We start from the raw sequence: 24,236 nt of genomic DNA, 5'->3' as shown, positions 1-24,236 counted from the left end.
CCATGGGATTTTCCAGGCAAGAGTACTGGAGTGGGGTGCCATTGCCTTCTCTGCCATGATACATAGGCATTCTAAAAACCTGTGGAGACACTGCTCTTCTGGTCAGGAAGGTTTACTTCCCACAAAAGTAACATCAAAAAGAGTTCTCCCAGGAAAGGCCTAACCCCCTGGACTGCTTCCCACACACCACACTGTGTCTCAGAAGTGTCTTCACCAGTTACCTAGAGGCTGGAAACTTGTGTGCAGTGGAGTGGTTTCATAGCCACACAAGATATCAGTTTGAACTGTGTTGATATTTCTGACTCCCCTCTCCCCTTTCAATCTGTGAACCTCATGGCATGAGAATTTTGCTGCAATGACTGAGGGTTTAGAGTGGAGACTATTCGGTGACTGGGTATAACATGGCCCCACAACAAAAACCAGCTCCTTCAAGGAAACAGCTACCCATCTGAACATTGAAGGGAAAACTGGCTTACACTGTATAGGTGGTGATTTAAGACGCTATTGAGGGTCCTGCTGACTGTCTGACAGGGTTGCTTACTCATCACTTTGAGTTAGATGCAGCTCCACAAGACCCGTGCTGTGCCTTTGCCTCCACAATGAAGAACAAGCTCCCCTACTTCTACTTCTGAAGACCATCCAAGGGCGCCGCTGAAACCCATCAGAGGACGTGAAGGCTTCAGGTGAAGCAAGAAAGACTGGCCGTACAGCCATGCACTAAGGAGAGGGCTGAGATGTCTGATCTCAGCTCTGAGGAGTCCACCGCCCAACCCTAAGGAGTGGGGCTGTAAGAGAGTCTAGCAACACAAAACACCCACCATCACTGCCTGTCCGAGCACCGCAGTCACTTGTCAGCTTGGCGGGCGATGCTGGGATGGAAGGGGCCAGCCCATGGCCTTACCTGACAGAGTGGAGCTGCTGATGGTGCTGGCCGGGGTAGTGACCTCGGGCTCCTCCTGAGCACTCTCTGCAGCAGGCAGGGCTGGCTTTTCCGGCTCCTCGTGTAGCTCTCTGGGGCGGGGAGCGGCCCCGTCGTGTTCTGCCTCTGCTGAAACAGCCAGCTTGGGAAGCAGCCCAACACCGCGTCTATGTCTGTTGCTTTCAGTGTCTGAAGAGTTGGATGTGGATAACTGTTGCCTTAATTAAACACAAAACAAAGTCATATAGCTATAGACACTAGGAAATTGTGTGCAAGGTGAATTTTAGGGAACAAAAATAAAACAGGTAAAAATGGAACTGAGATAGCCTAACCAACACATGTTGAGGGCAGTGACTTCTAAACTGTGCCAGACCAGAGGTATCCCCAGGAACCGGTCAGAAGCACACTCTTGGGGCTTCCCTTGTGGTCCAGTGGTAAGAATCCACCTGCCAATGCAGGGGAAATGGGTCTGATCCCTGGGAAGATCTGATATGCTGTGGAGCAACTAGCCCATGCACCACAAGTACTGAGCACACGCAGAGCCCACACGTCACAACTAGTGAGCCCGTGCACTGCAACCAGAGAGCAGCCCCCTCTCAGGGCAGCTAGAGGAAGCCCATGCAGCAGCAAAGACCCAGCTCAGTTAAAAACAAATACATGAAAAAAATGTAAAAGGATATACAATTGTATTTTTTAAAAAAGGAAAAGAGAAATATGCATTCTCAGCCCTCATCTCAGACCTCCTGGGTCAGCACTTTGCTTCCACTGGCCCTCCAGGAGATTTGGATGCATGCTCGTGTTTAAGAACCACTGCCCTGGTAGCTACTGTTTACAATGCTTCTTAACAAGCATTTCACATACATTTCAGAATACTCTGAACTCCAGCTTAGTGTTTCCGTGGATGGCAACGTTGTGCTTTTAGTTTTGTCCCCAGGGTCTTCCTTCTCTTCTCCTGAATTCTGAGTACCTCGATCCATACTGCTGAAGACCTGCAAGGCGAAGAATCAGTACTTATTAATATCTTCTTGAAAGGGATTGTCAGAAGAAAAAAAAAAAAAAAGTCCTGGGAGAACAACCTGAGAGTTTGACTAAGGTTTGAAATGGGGCCATGTATTCAGAAGGTACTTTCCAATGCTATTTACTTGAGTCCTGAGGTGAGTGGCCAATTGTACAATTTTATTTCCTTTTGGAGTGGGGAGCTATGAATTCATCACATTCTCACCATATCTCACTATGGACTTTGTATCTGCAAACAAAATCCATAGATGCATTGGGGTTTCCAGGCCTGGGATCAATGCACGCATTAGATTACATTTAACCATGAAGCCAATCAGAAAAAGAAAATCACAGAGAAAAAGATTGAATGGCCCCCAGTCAGGTGCAGGAAGTAGAAAAACGAATTGGAATTGAGAGGGAAGAGAAAAATAAATTACCTGTTTCAAGACCCACTGGGGGGAGATGCAGTGTGTACTTGGTGAGGTATTTGTTTGGCTTATAAATCACATATACCAACAGGCAGCCTCATGTATTGATACTGGGATTTCTGAAGGGGATCATAGCTTAAGCAAACTGAGGTCTCTGCTGTATCACCAGCAACATGGAAGCAGAAACAGAGAGCTGAGAGTCCAACCCAGGAAGCACTCGCTACACCCAAGCCAGCCAACTGCTGGTCTCATGGGGATGGCCCTTATAGCTCCTATAGTCTCCTGGGATTAGGAGGAAGGTAGCGAAAGAGCAGGAGAGAGCAGAGAGGGAGCAGCGTAGGGGATGGCTTTGACGGGCCAGAGAACAGGCACCAGGAGAGCCTGAACTGTCATCAGCTTCTTTCCTGGCTCTGCTCTAGACCTGGGCCTCCCCTCCAGGGAAATCCCTACCTCTCTGTGTCATTCCTGTACCCAGGGAGGGCAGTGTCGGCCAATCTGAGAGCACTCTGGGTAGTCACTTAGAAAAAGCTACGGAACACCCTCAAATCACTCACTGCTATAGAAAAGCTGCACAATAATGATGCAAAATGCCATGGCAACAGAAAACATATCTTGAGTGAAGATAGCAAAATGAAGTTAGGGTGCCCTGTAGGTTCATTTCTGTCTTCCCAGGGCCCTGCTTATCTCAGGACTATCAGGTGCGTCTTTGGTTTGTTTGTCTTTTAAATCTTCCCACTACCAGTCAAAAAGCACCTTTCTCCAACATTGATTTTTATCTATTTCTAAAATTCTAGCTTGGCTGGCCTACTGCCCCTTTAATATATCTTACCCTTTCTATCATTGATTAAGAGATTGTCTCATTTCACAATCAACTGTCTCCAAGAGTCTGGGCTTATATCGAGCACTAAGCCTTCTCCTTTGTGTTGTATCCGTGGGATACTAGAAGAGGGCTCTGCACACAATGAGCTTAAAGTTCTTCTTATAAAAGCAGTGGGAGATGCCTCCATGGCCCAGCAAGAGCTAGACCAGGTATCAGATACTCCCCAAAGAAAAACCGTGAGCTCAAGTCTCTGTCTCCAAGAAAAAGGGTATTAATCTGTGGAGCTGGAAACAGAGAAATATACCACTGCATGGGGGTAGGAATGCTGGTTTATCAAAATGGTGGGGTCACTCTTTTCTCTCCCTAAAAGAGACTCCAAGCTCCGCAACAGCACAGGTGGTTTTCACAATCTTGTAAAGGTATTTAAGGTACCAACTATCTGACCCGCGGGCTTCCCTGGTGGCTCAATGGTAAAGAATCCTCCTGCCAGGGCAAGAGATGTGGGTTCGATTCCTGGGTCGGGAAGATCCCTTGGAGGAGGAAATAGTAACCCACTCCAATATTCTTGCCTGGGAAATTCCATGGACAGAGGAGCCTGGCGGGCTACAGTTTACGAGGTCACAAAGAGTTCGACACAATTTAGCAATTAAACAACAACAAATCTGACCAGTAGGAAATTCTCTAAGAGAGACCCTCTTATGCCATATTTCACTTACCTTAGAAAACCTATGTGAACATGAGGAAAACTGCCTTATTTCCACATTAAAGTCTTCATCATTCGTGTCATCTTCTTCCTCAGTCTCCATATGATGGTACTTCTCTGACCGAGCTGCAGGAAAAGGTTTGGAAAGCAGTTTCAATTACTCAGAATTTCAGCTTTTAACTTAGCTATTTTAATTATGAGTTTCTCTATCAAGGCAACATTATGTTTCAGAACTCATGGGTTCAGGACTGAAAGGTACCTATCAAAAACAGAGCTGATTTTCCACAAAGAAAAGGCCAAATAATGTTTTATGTCAGATAATGCACATACTATCAAAATAACTTGTGTCGTCTTCAGATTCCAGTTGGGGAATGAATTCTGCCTTCTGTCTCAGCAAACTGTTCCAGTCTAAGCAACGGAAGAATCGATGCTGTTTGACTTCATACGCACCACCTTAGGGTAGGGAGTGGAGGGAAAGAACAGAGGGAAAAGTGTTCAGTTATCCTCCCAACAAAGGTAAGCATCAGTTTTTAAGAACAACAGAAAAAAAAAAAAATTATCAAGAGAGAATTAAAGAAATCAGGGAAATCTTTTTCATGCTACAACCCAAAGCTCCAAAAATTTTCCCATAATTTATCAGCAGGGGATTTGATTTTGCTAACAGCAGTTGCTATGGCACAGTTTTTCTTTGTTAATTTTTCCATGACTTCCTCCATTTTTCAAAGGTTAATGACACGGCCACTTAAAATCCCATTATGCTGAACCTGGGGACATGGACACACACTGGCCCAAAGCAGACTTGCTGCTTACCACCCCCCTAAAATTCTAAGAAGGTATAAAACGTGGTAATGGCATTAATTCCTCTGGAGGTAAGTGTTTTTTTTTTGGGGGGGGGAATACCTACCACAATCGATTTCTCTTTTCTCTTTTTTAAAAATTATATATATTTAAAAATTATATATATCTAGGCTATGTTGCGGAGAAGGCAACGGCAACCCACTCCAGTACTCTTGCCTGGAAAATCCCATGGACAGAGGAGCCTGGTAGGCTGCAGTCCATGGGGTCGCTAAGAGTTGGACACGACTGAGCGACTTCACTTTCACTTTTCACTTTCATGCATTGGAGAAGGAAATGGCAACCCACTCCAGTATTCTTGCCTGGAGAATCCCAGGGACGGAGGAGCCTGGTGGGCTGCCATCTATGGGGTCGCACAGAGTCGGACACGACTGAAGCGACTTAGCAGCAGCAGGCTATGCTGGGTCTTTGTTGCTGCACACAGGCTTTCTCTAGCTGCAGAGAGTGGGGTCACTCTCTAGTTGTGGCCTGTGGCCTCTAGGACATGCAGGTTCAGTCGCTGACCCAGGCATGTGAAATATTCCCAGACCAGGAATCAAACCCGTGTTCCCTGCATTGGCAGGCAGATTCTAACTACTGGAACTCCAAATAGTTCAAAAATTTTATTTTTAATTGGAGGGTAACTGTTTTACAATATTGTGTTGGTTTCTGCCATATATCAAGATGAATCAGCCATAGGCATATGTATGAAGGTAAGATTTTAATAAAGATGATAATATATAATGGTTATCATTCAATTTCATTGGATTGTTCATTAACATTGGTAGGAATTAGATTCTATGGCCTACAGATTCTTAAATAAGAAACTGGCAAACTTGTTTGATAGATTTATAATACATGTGATTAAAAGCAATCCCAATTCCTAAGTTTTAGGTTTCTTTTTACCAAATGAGCCTGATAGGACAATTCCGTGAATTGAATTAATATTTGTAATTCAGTTTATGATTTTAAAGAGAGATTTTGAAGGGCAGACCCCATCAAAGTATTACACTGTCCCCCGTGTAAAGGGACTTCCCTGGTGGCTCGGCTGGTAAAGAATCCCACCAATGTGGGAGAGCTGGGTTTAATCTCTGGGTTGGAAAGATCCCCTGGAGAAGGGAAAGGCTACCCATTCTAGTATTCTGGCCTGGAGAGTTCCATGGACTGTATAGCATACTTTCTTCCCTGATAGCTCAGTTGGTAAAGAATTCGCCTGCAATGCAGGAGACCCCGGTTCGATTCCTGTGTTGGGAAGATCCTCTGGAGAAGAGATAGGCTATCCACTCCAGTATTCTTGGGCTTCCTTTGTGGTTCAGCTGGTAAGGAATCTGCCTGCAGTGTGGGAGACCTGGATTCGATCCTTGGGTTGGGAAGGTCCCCTGGAGAAGGGTAAGGCTACCCACTCCAGTATTCTGGCCTAGAGAATTCCATGGACTGTATAGTCCACGGGGTTACAAAGAGTCAGACATGACTGAGCGACTTTCACTCTCCCATGTAAAGAGAAGGTACACATGTTATAAAAATCTCGCCATGAGAATCACACCCCCATCCTACCACCAACATGCACACTGTTGACGGGGGAGGTAAGGAAAATTCAATCCTGAAACAATTTCAGGAAGAGATACTTCTCACAAGACTAGTACCAGGATCTAATCCGTCTCCCAACCAGGAGATGCCCCTCAACACGGGTTGCAAATGCCTCTTTAATGGAGTTGTTACTCATGCTTCTCATCCTGTCCTCAGTGGGGTACAAAAGGAACAGGATGAGAAACGCAAGCTGAATGAAAAACCTTGGGGCAGGGGAGGCATCTGTAAAGTTCAAAGTCATCGTTCTGTCCTCACTGGGCCTCCCTTGAGCACAAGGAACAGGTTGGCTAGGGCTCCAAACCAGCCAAGGGAAACCAATGTTTTGAAAATGATGGAATGAAGAGAAAAACGCCAAGTGAAAAAAATCACCCCCCAAAAGGGAGAATGGGTTCTTTACAAAGTATTTGATTATAATCTTTTTCTAGAATTCAGTAGGCTTTTCCCTTGTTTACAGCATGATACTCAAGTCTGCTGTTGAGCCCAACAGCAACAGCATCAGCAGCTGGGATTTGAGGGCCAACTTTGACAAGTATTGCACTAGAGACAAGAGGCAACTTGCTTCTTTTAATTAAACCACTGAAAGTAATGCCTCATAGTAGGCATTGTCAACTCCATTTTTTGGATGTGAAAAGCAAATACGCAATAAACTATACGGGTCAAGATCATCCGGTGAGTAAGGGTTAGAGGGGCTGAGCTGAGGTCTGTCTAAAGACCACCAGTCCATCCTCAGGGCCACAGCACCACATGCCATGCAAGGGGAGGCCTGGTTGAGTTGAGATCCTACCCTGCCCTCTCTCTCGCATCAACTTTCAAATGGATTTACCATGTGGATATCGGGGAAGGGAGCCACACACCCAGCTCCCCAGCATCTCTGCCTAGTCCAACTCCAGCCCTCCATGCAGCCTGGTTCTCTTCTACCCCAACAAACATCCCCAAACACATCTGCCAGGGACATTTTCTTCCAGTGATCTTTGCTTGGAGATGATCAAAGGGCTTAAATATGCATCAATTCAATTCCCTCACTGTACCAGTGACACTGAGGTCCAAAGAGTCAGGCCCTAACTAGTGGCCGACCAAGCGGCCTACCAAGCACTGTACAGCAATGACTATGACTTCAGCTGCCACTCTTGGGGCCTCATCAGGTGACAGCCCTGGAACATCCAGGTCACTCTACTTTACCCAGAAAAGCATAGTTTTCTGGACCCAAAGGCTCAAAAGACACTTCCTGACCATATCCAGAGCGTTTGCTCCCTGACCCACACCTTGGGACACATATTGGTGAGAGCCTTCACTTGCTCTCTATGGAGAATGACAAATGGGCCCTCCCCAGGGAGCCCAGCCCACTGCTGACCCAGTGCCCAGGTCTCACCCATTGGCCTCTGTGCCCCACTGAGAAGCAGCTGCTTATCACTAAGCCCTGTTTTTCATGCACTTCTGGAGAGAGGGGGAACAAAAGAATCAAAAGGACATACCAGAGAAAAATTAACCCTGGGCTAACAACCTCAAACCTGGGGCTTCCTGGGTAGCTCAGCTGGTAAAGAATCCACCTGCAATGCAGGAGACCCCAGTTCAATTCCTGAGTCGGGAAGTTGGGAAGTCATCCCTAGAGAAGGGATGGACTACCTACTCCAGTGTTCTTGGGCTTCCCTGGTGGCTCAGACAAAGAATCCGCCTGCAATGTGGGAGACCTGAGTTCGATCCCTGGGCTGGGAAGATCCCCTGGAAGAGGACATGGCAACCCACTCCAGTATTCTTGCCTGGAGAATCCCATGGACAGAGGAGCCTGGCAGGCTACAGTCCATGGGGTCGCCGAGTTGGACACAACTGAGCGACTGAGCACACGGCACAACCTCAAACCTAGAGTGTGTTGAAAAGCAGAGACATTACTCTGCCGACGAAGGTCTGTGTAGTCTTCTCAGTGGTCACGTACAGTTGTGAGAGCTGGACCATAAAGAAGGCGGAATGCCAAAGATTTGATGCCTTTGAACTGTGGTGCTGGAGAAGACTCCTGGAAGTCCCTTGGACAGCAAGGAGATCAAACCAGTCAATCTTAAGGGAGATCAACCCTGAATATTCAGTGGAAGGACTGATGCTGAAGCTCCAGTATTTTGGTCATCTGATGTGAAAAGATGATTCATTGGAAAAGTCCCTGATGCTGGGAAAGATTGAGGGTAGAGGGAAAAGAGGGCATCAGAGGATGAGATGGCTGGATGGAATCACCGATACAATGAACATGAACTTGGGCAGACTCCAGGAGATGGTGAGGGATAGGGAGGCCTGGCATACTACAGTCCATGGGATCACAGAGAGACAGAGATGACTGGGCGACTGAACAGCAACCTCTTGGAATAGTACAGATGGTGGCTTTATGAGCCAAACACAAATCATCAGACACAAGAACTCATGCAAATGTCACTCTCACCATAACAATTCACCAGAAAGGTAAAGGGACCATTTCTTGAGCTCCTGTTATGCACCAGATTAATGGAACCACACACCTCCTCCAACACACCCACACTCAATCCTACAATAATCCCGTGAGGTGTGTAACATGTTTATTTCCAGAGATTAGGAAACTGAGACTCCAGGCAATGAAGAAATGACTTACGACCTCCCAGCTGGCTTACGGGTGGGAGTCAGTCACATCTGAGCAGGTCTCAAGTCCAATGAGCCCAGCTGCTCTCGATATTCTACAAGTTCAAAAGTCAAGTTCAAGTACAACAAGGTCCCAAATTGCAAGTTAGGGTTTGGCACTAGTGTTCTCCCTTGAGCATTTCTCTCCTTTCACAAAATTTTCTTAAACATCCATTATGTTCTTCACACTCCTTTTCTCAGCCTCTCTAGTCTCCCGGGCAAATGTGCATTCGCACATTTCATGGTGCATTATTTTGCCCTCTTAATATGCATCAAATCCACACCACTGTCATTGGAAGCAGCATGGCAGACTTGCAGGATTCTCAGACTCGCTCTCTGGGCCCTACTGGGACCCGTCACATTGGACCTGCCTGTTTGGCAAGCTCTTCTTGACAACTCTAAGAGCTTGGGCAGGGTCCTTTAAAGTCTCTTTCAAGTTTCTGCTAGAAGATTTGTTTCTCAATCTGTCAAACCCTGAAAAGACTGAAAGCAGCAGTCAAGGAGAAAATGTGCAAAGATAACTTGCAGCAAATAACGTACAGACGTGGATGTTCTGACCAGCATCCATAGCCCTGTCTTGCTAAGTGAAGGTCAATCAAGAGTCCACACATTCCGAGGAGAGGGAAATGGGCAGAGTAAATAGGAAAACTCTCCAAAGTGACGCACAGACACTGAAGAGAACTCTTTAGCGGGAGTGCTGATATGATTCCTATACCTTGTTAGCTCTACCTTAGAACAATACTTCCCTGGGACAGTTGATTAGACTACACAAACAGATATTTGTATTGTTGCAGGGCAATCTTAAAATGCCTCTGCTTCTCACATTTGACTCAAGTGGGTAAAACCACCGCTCAAATCTCTGCACCACACAGAGCCTTGACTCCCATTCTTGGACAGCTATGCTTCTCTCTTGAACCATAAAGCAAATCCAACTGTATATCACAGACAGAGGGAAATAACCAGTTTGCTAGTCACTTCAGACAAAAGGAAATCCAAATAGGGTGATAAAGAAAGATAAAGAATTCTGTTCAAAGAGTTCATCAGCTCAAAGGTGGGGGCACCCTCACCATTCCTGAGTCTCATACGCCAAAGGGGAAAGCACGGGATTATACAGGCAAGAAAAATACAAAATGACAACAGCAGCAGCGGTGTCACATCTGGTCCCAACAGACAGTGTTGATGATCTTTTATCCTCACAGTAATCCTGGGATGTAGACCTTCCATCAGCTCCACTTTATAGATGAGGGAGTGAGGCACAGAAAGGGAAGCAACCTGCTCGTGATCACACACTTCAGATTTAAACCCAGGCAAGCTGACGACCGAGTTTATGCCTTTACCTTCCATTATATCACCTTTCCTAGTGAAAGGCCCGCTTACCCATGGAAGAAAGCAAAAAGCACATGGTACTCTAGCATAAAGCCTTCCCAGGTGGCACCAGTGGTAAAGAATCTGCCTGCCAATGCAGGAGATGGAAGAGACGCAGTTCGATCCCTGGGTAGGGAAGCTCCCCTGGAAGACGGCATGGCAACCCACTCCAGTCTTCTTGCCTGGAGAATCCCATGGACAGAGGAGCCTGGCAGGTTACAGTCCATATGGTCACAAAGTCGGGCACGACTGACGTTACTTAGCATGCAGGCAGGCACTCTAGTACAAAACTCAACTCAAATTAGTTTTCCTAATTGAGTTCTGATTTTAAAATTTCTTGGGAATTCCCTGGTGGTACAGTGGTTAGGACATTGGCTTTTGCTGTCATTGACCTGGGTTCAATCCCTGGTGGGGGGACTGAGATTCCACAAGCCTTGTAGTGTGGCCAAAAAAAAAAAAAAAAAGCTCCATTGAAAGCTTCTTAGATTCTCTAAGGCAGGGTCTTCAAGGTTTCTCTGCCAAGAGCCAGACAGTAGATGTTTTAGGCCTTGTGGGCCATGGAGTTGGTCATGACTACTCAACTCCGCCAAGCAGCATGAAGACAGCCATAGATAATGTGCAACTGAACAGCACTGCTGTGATTCAATAAAACTTTATTTACAAAATAAAGATTGGGTCCATGGGTTTTAATGCATCATCAGAAACTCTGGATAGCACAGCATTCCATACTTAAGCAAGAAAAGAGCTCTCCAACTGAGGAAGCTCTGAGCAAAAGTGGAGCACAATATAAGATATATATATTTGGTGTTTTTGCAAATGATTCTGTCTAGAAAAAACTGGGTGAGAGAATGATCTCATCAGCATTTTCTTATCTTTCTAGTAAAATGGGGTAGGATGAAACAGCTCAGAATAAACAACCCAGCAAGTCAACAATTGTCATTGATGAAAATTTTTATCAATACAGTGTGTATGTGTGATGTGTGCTGTATGTGTGTGTGCATTATGTGTATTTAATATGTAGACTCATCTAGGTACATTCACATACTGGAGTTGGCTAGGACTGTCTTGCAATCTCTGTCTATTAAGAATTAAGGAAGAAAAGGAATAGGAGTTTGGAAAAAAACAAAAAACTGGTAGTAGTACAGTCAGAAAAAATAATCAGCAAGAAATAAATCTACTACCTCCTTTATCTTGAAAGTTAATGTTTTTTAATCCTCTTTCTTGGGCCATGGTGCTCATCACCATGATAGGATAGCATGGCTCAACCCAAGGCACTCGTTTCTAGTAATTAGTTCAAGTATTGATAACCTGTTTCAAAACTTGTAGATAGTAACTGCTGGGTCAAATCCTTCTAGGGGAAAAAAAAACTCTCCATATTCCTAACCTTCTGTTTCAAATTTTTAAGATTCATGCTTTTCAAGACAGAAGAGTTACATATGCCCTTTGCCCTTGAAGTTTTCTTCCAGAGAAATTTTACTGACTGAAACAAAGTAAGAAAAATTTCTGCTTTCCAAAAAAGAACAACAACAAAACAACAGCCACCAACCCTCATAGCATGCATGCTGCTCTGAATCAGAAAAAAAATTTAAATATTGTTATAGTGTATTGTAGTCATATTCTGCATCAATCAACAGATGTTTCCCATGCAAAAAAAAAACCCAAAAATACAAACCTCTGAGTGCTCCACACTGACATTATTTCCTGCGTATTAGCAAAATTAAAACATATGTGCTCTAACCTGTTCCCAGTCTCTCCAGGGGATTCTGCCTGAGGAGCAAGGTAATCAGATCCTGGGCATCAGGGGGTGGAGCCTCATCCTTTTCAGGCCAGTTGATCTCATCTAGAAGGAAGAAAAGTAGTTGATGGACTGTATTGCTCAAATGGTCCACGTCCCAACAGTATGGATAACACCCAGGAGTCAGAAATGCAGAACTTCACGTCCCACTCCACCAGCTGAATCGGAATCCACAGCTGATTCCTTCAGTCGATTCCTAGGATCAGTCAAGTCTGAGAAGCACTGTTGCATAAGATACGTATAGTACCGCTTTCAAGAAGGCAGCGTAAGAACATTTCAAATGAGTGTCTCTCATTTACCCTTTTGATTCATTTTTCTTTGGTAGAACTGACACTGCAAATTAGTCCTCTCGATATTAAGAGGCCTCAATATACTGGAAACTCTAAACTCCTGTGTTTAAGGCAATCACCCACCCAGGGATGATCATGGGGAGTCAAATTTTCTCTTCTACTATCATACTTAAGATAGTAGAGAATCTGGCCACAGCTCTAGAGTTCTTCTGCTTTGAGGAGTAAAAAATAATTTTGTGAAATAACTATTTCCAGAGACAAAGGACAGGTTAAAATGCTAAAGACTGGAGAAGAAGAAGAAGAAGAACCGAAAGAAATCATAGTAATGGAAGTATTTAAAATCTGCCATAAATATTAGAATAGGTTCTACATTCTCAAGGAGTTGGCCTGAAGACAGGTGTGCATGCTTGTGTGCATGGAAATGCAATAAAAACATGAGTTATTTCTGTGTGTGCCTGCCTCTAGCTTCCTCTGCTGCAGTTTAAATCTGATTTGGAAAATAAAACATGAATATGCATCTGAGCCGCAAGGCATTGAGAAAACAAAGCCAGCATTTGCTGCTTGTGTTAATTAAACAGTTGATTCCTCTTGCCACTCAGGCCTTGGTATATCAGAAGACAGTCTAGTTATAAATCCATAAAGAGCCCAGATATTGTATAAAAGGGTTATACACCGCAGGCAACTCACAAATCTACTTTGTTCAAGTTTACAAAGATGCCTGGCTTGCAAAGTCAGTGACAGAAAATAATGCTGTGATTAAAAGGCTCCTTATACCGAAAGGAATTATCCCCCTATTTCCACCGTTGGGGCTTCTAAGTACAGTCCAGAAGGGACAAGAGTGGGTGAAGATGTGAGTGATGACTAACAAACTCAGAGGAAGAGAGGCCTTTCTGATCTCTGCTTCAGGAAAATTTATAAAAACAGCAGGTAGGGTAGTAATAGGCCTATTTAATTATCATTTAGTTTTGCCACAAGCCACATAACAATAGTTAGGGTCAGCTTTCAGGTTAAGATCTAAAGGTTATTGAATTTAAATGAAAGATGAACAGCTGTTAAGAAATAACATTACACCATAACAACCACCAATGAAATCATTAACAATCTGTGGATTAAATTTGCTTCCTCCCCATTCTCATTATTTATTATTTGGTAGACATTTGTTTTAGGGTTTATTACATTTTTGCTAATTTCTTCACTGTGCCAATAGCCATTTTCCGCATTTATGCAAATGTTACCCACATTAACCTTTTCTTCCCTGGTGCAACTTTCCTATTATGGAAAGGAAGACTGGACAGCAGTGAAATCATTTGCAAATCCCACACCAATTTCTTTTGCAGATAAAGCACGCCATAAAAATCAGTTACATTGCTAGTACTAAATTCCGCGTTAACAAAACTTGTTCAGATCAATTTCCAACACAAATGGCTCCGCTGAGATTGTGAAAGTCAGTTTCATGCTATGATGAGTGAGTTCTTTTAATTTGTTGGCTAAACCATTTGATAAAGGTTAACATTTTAGTAGTGAAAACAGTAATACTCCCCAGAATTATATTAAAAAGCTGCTTCCCAACGGGAGCCTAGGGATAACTCCTGACAATATTTACCACTGATGACTTGTCCAAATAGCTCTTCTGGAGTGTCCCCAAAGAATGGCACGCATCCAACCAGAAATTCATAGAGGATAATCCCCATGGCCCACCAGTCCACTGGCTTCCCGTAGCCCTGCCTCAGAATCACTTCTGGTGCAATGTATTCAGGTGTGCCACAGACCTGAAAGATGATTGCAATATTAGAATAATTGGAATATTAGACACAAATTAAAATGAGCAAGATGGCTCAATATCAATTATTTTGCCTAGAGTGCACCTGCTCGACCACATGGACAAAGAACTTAAGACCAGTGATTCTAAATCATTGTCTATCATACCAAAGGCAGTGAATTACTTAAATGCCAAACAAAAGCAAAGCTTAAAATGCTGCTTTAACAGAAAACTGTGTGTAACATCTAATTTCAAATTTGAATAGCTTTACTTACTTTGCAAAAACATTTGTAATCCCTGAAATTTAAAATAATATTGCATTTTTTTTCATCTGTCACTCTCAGAGAGTTTTAGTATTTATACAACTGAAATATATTCACATCCTGGTTACTTCATAAAAGCCTGATGGTTGAGACATGTTCACCTTAAGTAACTGTACAGTGAACAGATTGTGGGCACATGGCAATGAGGCGTGCTTAAAGAGAAACGGTCCATGGCTCGGAGCTTAGCACCCGTGATTGTACGACGCATCATGAGTTTCATGAGGACTCTACTGAGACTCCCGAATTCCTTACAAAAACAGTTTTCCATTTGTCTCTCTCACACTCTCACTTGTGAGCAATTACATCATTCGTCTTACTAATAGAGCATAATGCTAGGGGAGGAATGTGGAGGGACCTATAGTTCAAAGAGGTCCTGGGAGAAAAATGGGAGCAATTTGCACTTTATTAAATGTGAAGCTTATCAAGACATCTAAAGCCCCAGCGCTAATATGAAGACAGCCGAGTCAAGTTTTGGTTCTGAATCTCATTGGCAATCCTGTACTTTGTATTAGAAATGATAACCCACTCCAGTATTCCTGCCTGGAAAATTCCATGGACAGAGAAGCCTGGTGGGCTATAGTCCACGGGGTTGCAAAGAGTCAGACCCGACCACAGGTCTAACACTTACTAGAACTGAGCAGCGTGCAACCTTACCTGCTTGTCCAGGAACTCTCGGGCATCCTTCTCAATATGACCCTCATAAAGATTGGTAGTCATGCTCATGAGTCCCACCTTGGATAATCCAAAATCGGTCAGCTTTATGTGCCCCATAGAGGTGACCAGCAAACTGTGAAGCAGAAGAACATACATGACAATACTCCTTTGAAGCTCAGTTTTTGGTTTTTACTTTTCTCCCTTCCACTGACAGTTTTTAAGATTATGTAGTATATAGGTATCAATCTCATTATAAAATCCAGCCTGCAAAGAGATGAAGTCACACAAAGATGTTAAATATATTACTATGTATCTGGCAGCTGAGTGTAATCCACACTGGAGGGCTGGAGGTCGGGACCCGCGCGTCTTCCTTGGAGCATCTGCATACAGCATCACTTACAACTTGCAACTCAGAAAAATTCAAGTATGGAACTCTGACATCTTTGTATTTTCAGAATACAAAAATAGCTGAGAAAGGGCTACTGATAATCCTATGTTACACGTCAGCGACTAAGATAAGCTACCAATCTGTGAGTCAAATGAGATAGAGAACTTGGAAGAAAAATGTAGTATTGTTTCAGATTTTAACTTCTGGCTCAAACTTAAGTTTCTACTCACTAAGGACATGACCTACATCTCTTACACATGCGAAGAATGCACATTTGAAAGCTTTATGAATTTGTTTTCATTTTAAGTAGCATAGGAAATTGTAATAATTTAAAAAATTAAAGGAGGAGTCTAAAAAAATAAAGCTAGCAGAAGGATATATGCTGAAATTCTAATAGTTGTGTTTGGTAATTTTGTGAATGAATTGTTTTTTTTGTACTTCCCAAATCTTCTGAAATGAGCATGAGTTAATTTTATCATAAAGTTTTCAGCACCCTGAAAAAATACTTCTAGAGGTATCTCAAATTAGTGGAGAAAGCATGAAACATTTAATAAATGGTGTCAAGAATACCTAGACTTTGGTGGGAAAACAGTGTATCTGTATCTCAAATCTGTATCTCAAAATGAACTCCACATAGATTAAAAATTAAATAATAAATAATAAATTATGAATAAAACAGAATAGATTCTACAAGGATATCATCTTGGAGGAGAAAAGAATTATCTAAATATGATTCTAAATGCAGAAACTATCCAGAAAACAACTCATGGCATTCTATGTACCTATTATTTACATAATAAAAAATGTAAAAATATAAATTAGCCCTGGCTTTACACTCTTCTGTTTGTTTCTTATAAGCTATCATTATAAACATCACAGCCTTTAAAAAGAATATACAAAAATTATAAATGCTGCTAAAAATAACTTTGGGGAACATTATGGGAGAATTTTAAAATGTGCAAAGCAGCACTAAAATTTTTTAAAGACAAAAATTTGTATTATGTGAAAAATAGACATATTGCATCAGTGTACATACTTGTCTGGTTTCAAATCCCTATGTACAATTCCATAATTATGTAGATATTCCAAGGCCAGGACCGTCTCAGCAAAGTACATCCTGGCCATATCTACGGGGAGAGGACCCATGTTCTTCATTAACGTGGCACAGTCACCCCCTATAAAACACAAGAAAAAGACTTAGCAAGTACTGTATCAGCTGGGATAAAAGACCACCAGTTTAGACTGCAGAATTTCAAAACAGAATGGCCACAAAGTCCATCATGCTCATAAGTGGAGACTGTGTTAGGTAATTATGTTTCTACTTAAGATGTGCTGTGAAGAAAATACAGACTTCTATTTAAGAAGCACTGCTCATGAGGGAGCAGATTTGACCTGAAGTGAAACAAAAAGTTGAAGAACTAGTGCTGTGTTTTAGGGACAGTGTGACAATTTAAAATATAATAAAACCCATGGCTGATGCATGTCAATGTACGGCAAAAACCACTATAATATTGTAAAGTAATTAGCCTCCAATTAAAATAAATAAATTAATTTAAAAATATATAATAAACCATTTAAAAACATGGATTCTGGAATCAGGCTGCCTGAGTTCAAATTCCAGCTTTGATTCTTACAGGTGGGGATATCTTGGGCAAACTGGTCTTGGTCCTTTTGTCTGTTATGTCAGGATATGAATAACGTCATCCCTTTTATTGTGAGGATTAAATGAAGTAATCTAGGTAAAGAATTCAGGATGCTGCAACACATATTAAACATGTGATAAACATTAATGATTGTTGTTAAAATAACCACAGCAAAAGTTAAAGTACTGGTGTGGTGAAAAGAACACTGGGTAGAAATCATGCAAGTTATGTTTTTGTCTTGTATCTACTACTAAATATCTAGTGAAACTTGGGTTTCAGTTCATTCATCTGCAAAATGAAAATGCTACTTAATGTTTCTTCAAATTGTAAAGTTTTGGGATTCTGTTCAAATAATTACAAGGGCTTAAATCAGATGCTTTGAAAACTGTTTTGCCCTTGCTTACCTATTCATTTTACAGTTTTATTTATGTTAATAAGTCATGGCTACTGAAACAAAAAACATTTCATGTAAAATTGATGGAAATAACATTACTTGGAGTATTTAAAAGACAGACCATGAGCTTCCAAAAGAAAAACAAGCTTTTTAAAATTAAACTGTAGTTGATTTATAATGTTGTTAGTTTCAGGTGTCCAGCTTCTGATTCTTTCCATTGATAGGTTATTAAAAGATATTGAATACAGTTCCATGTGCTATACACTAAATCCTTGTTATCTATTTTATATATAGTGGTGTATATCTGTTAACCCCATAGTCCTAATTTATTCCCCCTCCCCTTTCTGCTTTGAAAACCAGAAATTTGTTTCCTATGTCTGTGAGCATATTTCGCTTTTGAAAATAAGTTGATTTGTACTTTTTTTAGAAGTTAGATTTTCTTGAATGTATCTTTCTTCTAACTCACTTTTAATTTCATACCATAGACTGAAAAGGACATATTTTAATACATTCCTTAAGAAGATCCACTGTAATGAATGATTTTATGATACATGATAAAAATAAGTAGGAAAAATCCCATCACCTATATTCTAACTTTAATGACCAATTGAGAGGAGGTACTCAGGATGAAAGGCGGTTTAAAAAGGAAAACAACCTGTTTTTCAAATGGCACTAATTTTCCCTTTGTTATAATAGAGCTGGCACTTGACAGGCAATTATCAGAAGGTAATGACTGGGAATACAGCCATCTCAGTGCCCAGCCTCGGTTCCTCTGTGGATACAACCATTGTGAAGCACAGGGACCGAAAACATCAGCCACACAAAGACAGTGGCCTTGGGCATCAGCGCCATGGTCGCGGTGTCAGAGCTGACTCACCTTCCACATACTCCATGACCATGCACAAGTGGCGCCTGGTCTCAAAGGAGCAGTACATGCTGACGACAAAAGGGTTTTCTGCAAAAGTCAGGATATCCCGTTCCACAAAGGCCTGCTGGATCTGGTTTCGGAGGATGAGGTTCTGTTTGTTAATCTTCTTCATGGCAAACCTCTGCCGGGATTCCTTATGCCGAACGAAATAGACTGCCCTGAAAAGGAGCACAAGGAGTTGGGGTTCAAAGGAAGAGGAGAGGTTTCTGGGTACAGTAAGCCATGTAGGTGGATATGATCACCCACTTTTTTTTTTTTTAAGTTCACATGACAGCTGGGATTCAGCCCACATTAGCTATGCTGGCAACTATCAACATTCAATTTCAGGTCAAAGTCCTTTGGCTAGATTGATTTTTTTTTTTTATCCTTTCAATAAGGTTACAGGTCACACATAAGACATCAAATTCATTTCACTGCTGAAGGATACAGACAGTCTCCAGAGTGAGCTATTTTCCAATAGCTAGCTGTTGTTTTCAGTTTTTTCATAAATAGAACGAAATCCAAAATATAAGTTAGAACAGGAAAACAACGAAAAAAGTACATACATATTCTGAGCTAAAGCCTTTCTAGCATTAGATATCTATTAGGCATTTTTTCACAACTGACTAAAGCAATAATTTTCTGTATGATACACATGAGATCTACAAAAAGAGACCATAGATTATTGCTTCTTAATGTAGCTGACTTCCAACTTGAGAGTAATTTACTTCACATTAGCTTTTACAGGGCTTCTTAGGTGGTGCTAATGGTAAAGAACCCGCTTGCCAATGCAGGAGACAGAAGAGATGCCGGTTCGATCTTTGGGCTGGGAAGATCCCTTGGGAAGGGCATGGCAACCCACTGCAGTATTCTTGCCTGGAGAATCCCATGGACAGAGGAGCCTGGAGGGCTACAGTCCGTAGGGCTGCAAAGAATTCGACATGACTGAAGTGACTTAGCATACACACATAAATTTCTAGATAAATATGAAGTGTGTAATAGGTCATAGGGGGCCGCCCACCCTGCTACAAAGAGAAGCATATTCCTTCACTACAGAGCTCAGCATGAGTTACACCTATGCCTGTTTCAACAGGAAATGCATTTCTCAACTGAAAAGGGGTCCAGAGTATATGGCATTTCTGGTGCACGTGACCCACAGGTGAGGTGCCCAGCAACTTTACCCTAAAATGAGCAGGTTGCATTGAATTTCTGCCAGAAGCCTCACCACCAGTTCTGTCCGGGAAAAGACAATGGACTCCTTGGAGCTTCAAATGATGTACAGAAAAGAAGTAATCAGGAGGAAGATCTTTCAAACCCCAGCTGGAAATAATGAGCAATAAGGAAACTGTCTTGGACAGGCTCCTTTTCTCACAAGTTACTCATTTATCCCATTATTGAGGGAGAACAGGTCTGAACTCAGGTGAGGCAATGTGCAAATACTTAATAATGTACCTAAAGAGCCATCATCATCAGAAGTGTATAATAGGTTATATGAGGCTGTCCTGAAACAAACGCAGTGATAAACTAAGGAATAATTTACCTAAAGAGCTACTAGTCACAGTAAACTCTACCCAGTAGGATGCTTCCCAAACAAAGGGTTAACTGAGATTCATTTCCCACTGGTGATTTTCATTGTCCCTGAAAAAATGAACACAAAGGGGACCAGGACACCCTATATGCCTGCTGCACCAAAATGTCAGAGTGATCCACTGATGTAAATCTTAAGTACATTCAATCTCAATTTAACCAAGGTTCACATCTTCCTCTTAAGCACTCAACTAGGAATTCGTCTTTCTATCAAATGTGTACATCTTTGTCTTTGTCTTCTCATTATATCCATATTTTCCCTTGACTCACAAAACCACACAAGCTGTCTGAACCACACTCCACACAGCCAACTGGAGGAATAACCTGGTGTTCCTATTTCCACTGTACAATAACCTGGCATAGGGGCTGGCCAGCTGGGTGCTCCCTGCTTTCCATGTGGGCTTGGTGTCCTCTTCAGGATGCCCAGACACTTGGGCTTCCACCAGCTGGGTTTATTCCTACACCTGTTCTCCTCACTAGGCTTGATACCATAACTGACTAATTTAAACAAATATTTAAACTGATGGAAAGTGAGTGTGAAAAAAGAAAACATCCTTGTTTATAAGAAAACTGAATGGAATACTTGGGAAAGTACTGATAAATGTGAGTAACTAAATTCCCATCGATTCAGTAAAGTGAAAAGATTCTAAATGTTAAGAAAATAATACAAATCTAGACACAGATTGATTTCAGTTTTTGCTTCACCTATAAAGAAGCTAAAGATGGGAAGCAAACAACATAATACAGTCAGCCCTACATGTCCCTGTCTTCTGTGTATCCTTAGATTCAACCAACTGAGGACTGAAAACATTAAAAAAAAATTCCAGAACTCGATAAAGCAAAACTTGAATTTGTCACACTGACAACAATTTACAAAGCATTTACATTGTATTGGGCTTCCCTCGTGGCTCAGCTGGTAAAGAATCTGCCTGCAATGTGGGAGACTTGGGTTCGATCCCTGGGTTGGGAAGATCCCCTGGAGAAGGGAATGGCAACCCACTCCAGTATTCTGGCCTGGAGAGTCCCATGGACTGTTCCATAGGGTTGCAGAGAGACACAACTGAGCGACTTTCACTACATTGTATTAGGTATTATAAGCAGTCTACAGGTGATTTAAACTATATGAGAGGATGTCATTTTATTTAAGAGACTTGAGCATCTGTGGATTTTAGTATCCAAGGGAGGTAATACCAAAGAATGACTATTTAACGGTTTATATTCGCTGTCTTATAAAGGTCTTACATCAAAAGGCTGGTCAATTTACATATATCTAAGTTAAATTAAAATGTTTAAAGTACATATCATTTTTTGGCGATTTTCTACTTTGACTAACTTTTTCATTAACCAACTTAACTCATTCTTTCTGAATCAAACGCTTTGACCAATTCCCCCCTTTTTCCGATTACTAATTGGATAGAGTAGAACAAAAGATTCAAAAACACTTGCGCTTCTCCTAATTAGAAGCTGATAGTAGAAGAGACATACTCAAAGGGAGCACAGACAAGAACTTGGCCTTGGCTTAGATATGAGACAAGCATTGGCAGATATTGTCATGAAGAGGGATTTCTGAAATACAAAATCTGCTTTTTAAAATGAGTCTCAGAACTGAAAATGTTAAAAAGAGAAAGCCATTATCTTTATATAAGCACTTGCCTATTCTTGAGACTCAACTGGAGTATAGCTCAGTTCCTCTCTTCTTTCAGTGTTTAACATTAAGTAGGTTTAGTGCTAGAATCTCCAGACATATGACATTGAGAATTTCACTTTTAGACTATCAGTAGGTTGCCATTTTTTTCCCTGTTACATCTTTCTTTTCTTTTTTGGCCATGCCACAAGGCATGTGGGATCTTAGTTCCCTGACCAGGGATTGAACTCATACCCTCTGCTATGAACTCTAACCACTGGACTTCCAGGGAATGCCCTAGGTCGCCATTTTTATTTTCAACCAAGCACCACCATTTCTTACATAAATAACTGCAAAAAAATTCAGTATGTGTGAAGACAACAGGAAGTGAAGGAAAAAAGAATAGGATTGCACATGACTTTATGAAAGAACAAAAGAGAAAGAAGCCTCAGGCTCAATTTGACCAGCACTTATACTAGGTACAGTGTTAATAAAGGCCTTCAATCTTTGTCCTCAGATTTTCAGTTCGTAAAATTTGATTTGATTTTCTGCTTCCCCTTGTTATTTTATTTAAAACAATCAGGTAATCCTCAGGAATTAATTGAAATTAATTTCAGTTGAAATTAATCCTATAGGTAGCCTGAGATACCATTTCCTCAGGACAAACATATCTCGTTCAAGTTGCAAAAGTCAACTTAGACTTAATTAGAATCCCCTGCAGCTGGGTTTGTTTTGTTTATGTTCTTACATTTCGGTACTGCTTTGGGAATATTATTTCTAATGCTGAAATTTGTTCATTTAGTAGTAAGTGTTCTCTCACATACTCCTTTCCTCCCTTCCTGTAAGTCAGTGTTCAAAATTTACTCAAGTCAGCAGAGAGAGAGAGGAGAGAGAGACAGGGAGGGAGAGGCTGAAAAAGAGAGAGAAACAGAGACAAACAGCAGTGGGACAGACAGTCATCTAACACTGCGAGGCAGAGTTGCAAACCGCCCAAGTCTAGTTATAAAACTAGGCTGAACTGATTTGGCTCCCATTTCTCCGCTTTCTGTCCCCAAGGGTTGCTTTCTTTGAAAAGGCCTCTGTGTCTCTTTTCCTATACTGACCCCTCTGCGAAACAGGAAGAGGCAAGGATGGGAGGTGAAGCGTCGGGAGGGGCAACCCGCTGAGCCAAGCATCACTCCACTCAAGCAGAACTGAGGTGGGGGCGGGGAGAAGCAGAATGGGAAGCAGGCAGGATCTAGAGCAGAATGAATCAGTCCTATGGGGAGTGTGAATGTCTCATGCATATACAATTACTCATGAATCTGAGAGCCTGATACACGAATCCCCGTGGGCACAGCCTCACGTGGGAAGGAGAGTGCGTGTGTCGTCGAGACGCTGAGAGGAAAGGCTATCAAGAGGGCGCATCTGTCAGCTTGCACACCTGGTCTCTCAGGTAAATGACACTGTCCTTTGCGGGTGAAAAAAAGAAAGGGCAGCAAGGCAAGAAAGGAATGTGAAGTGGAGAAGAGCTGTGCCTCTCAGATCCAGTTTACTTACTTTAAAAAATTTTAGATTAGTTTTATTCTTTCACTCAAAATTGTTATCTAAAAATCCTGGTGGAGGGAATTTCCCAGCCGTCCAGTGATTAAGACTTTATGCTCTTACTGCCAAGGGCCTGGGTTTGATTCCTGGTCAAGAAACTAGGCTCTCACAAGCCTCGTAGTCAAAAATATTTAAAAATAAATAAAGAAAAACAAAATCTAGGTGGATGTACTCAATGGAAGAAGGACTTCTATACCCCAATTGAGATGACTAAAAGTTATAAACAAAACATAAAGGGAGACAAGAACTCTGCTTGCAGGCAGTGTGTGACCAGGCCTGGAAGCCTCTTTCCTCACATCAAAGGGTCTTGTGAGAAGAGGATGTATACAGACAGACTAGTCCAATGCCTGGCACATAGGAGGTGTTCACTTCCTACAAAGTGCTAAGCGTGGCTTGAAGGAAGTTTCAGCTTCCAGGCAGGGATCTGAAACCTACTCAACAGAGAAGGAAATTCAGGGCTTATCAATCAAATTGGTAAAATGGCTTCATGCCATATGAAAGTGAAAGTGTTAGTCACTCAGTCTTGTCTGACTCTTTCTGACGGTAGCCTGCCAGGCTCCTCTGTCCATCGGATTCTCCAGGCAGGAATACTGGAATGGGTAGCCACTCTCTTCTCCAGGGGATCTTCCTGACCTAGGGATCGAACCTGGATCTCCTGCATTGCAGGCAGATTCTTTACCATCTGAGCCACCAGGGAAGCCCCCTTCATGCCATGAACTGTCACTAAGTAGGGATGTTGAGAAAATCCTGACCTGTTACAGCTCTCTCTAAGGAAAGGGTTAGTTTCCAGCATAACCAGTTTTTGAAAGTCAAAGAACAGGTCACTGATGTGAGCAAGGATTCGGCTACAAGGATGCCCAAGAGAGCCTTGAAAGGCTTCAATTCATGGCCTACAAGGGATCCATCTGTTCAGCCAGTTCACAGAAGCCCACCATAGCATCCTGATCGGGTGGGCCAATGGGTGTGGCTTGATTCAAACTTTAAGTTCAAAATAATTAAATC

General features: G+C 42.1%; 1 protein-coding gene across 22 annotated transcripts in view; it reads right to left on the bottom strand.

The window, feature by feature from the left end:
* MAST4 (microtubule associated serine/threonine kinase family member 4) overlaps nt 1-24,236 on the bottom strand; it is a 616,403-nt gene that overhangs the window by 26,976 nt on the left and 565,191 nt on the right. For all 22 annotated transcript variants that reach the window (XM_086362007.1, XM_086362008.1, XM_086362009.1 and 19 more), the window contains 9 exons: nt 18,410-18,618; nt 16,532-16,670; nt 15,108-15,240; nt 13,975-14,140; nt 12,025-12,126; nt 4,197-4,319; nt 3,880-3,992; nt 1,781-1,908; nt 902-1,137 (listed from right to left, as the gene is read on the bottom strand). In XM_086362007.1, the coding sequence (XP_086218133.1) occupies nt 902-1,137; nt 1,781-1,908; nt 3,880-3,992; nt 4,197-4,319; nt 12,025-12,126; nt 13,975-14,140; nt 15,108-15,240; nt 16,532-16,670; nt 18,410-18,618 (1,349 nt within the window). The remainder of the gene's footprint in view (nt 1-901; nt 1,138-1,780; nt 1,909-3,879; nt 3,993-4,196; nt 4,320-12,024; nt 12,127-13,974; nt 14,141-15,107; nt 15,241-16,531; nt 16,671-18,409; nt 18,619-24,236) is intronic.

The sequence above is a fragment of the Bos grunniens genome, chromosome 20 (assembly GCF_055505025.1).
Source record: "Bos grunniens cultivar Pamir isolate PY7600 chromosome 20, Bosgru_T2T1.0, whole genome shotgun sequence".
Lineage (NCBI taxonomy): Eukaryota > Metazoa > Chordata > Mammalia > Artiodactyla > Bovidae > Bos > Bos grunniens.
This window is presented reverse-complemented; position numbering and strand designations above follow the sequence as displayed.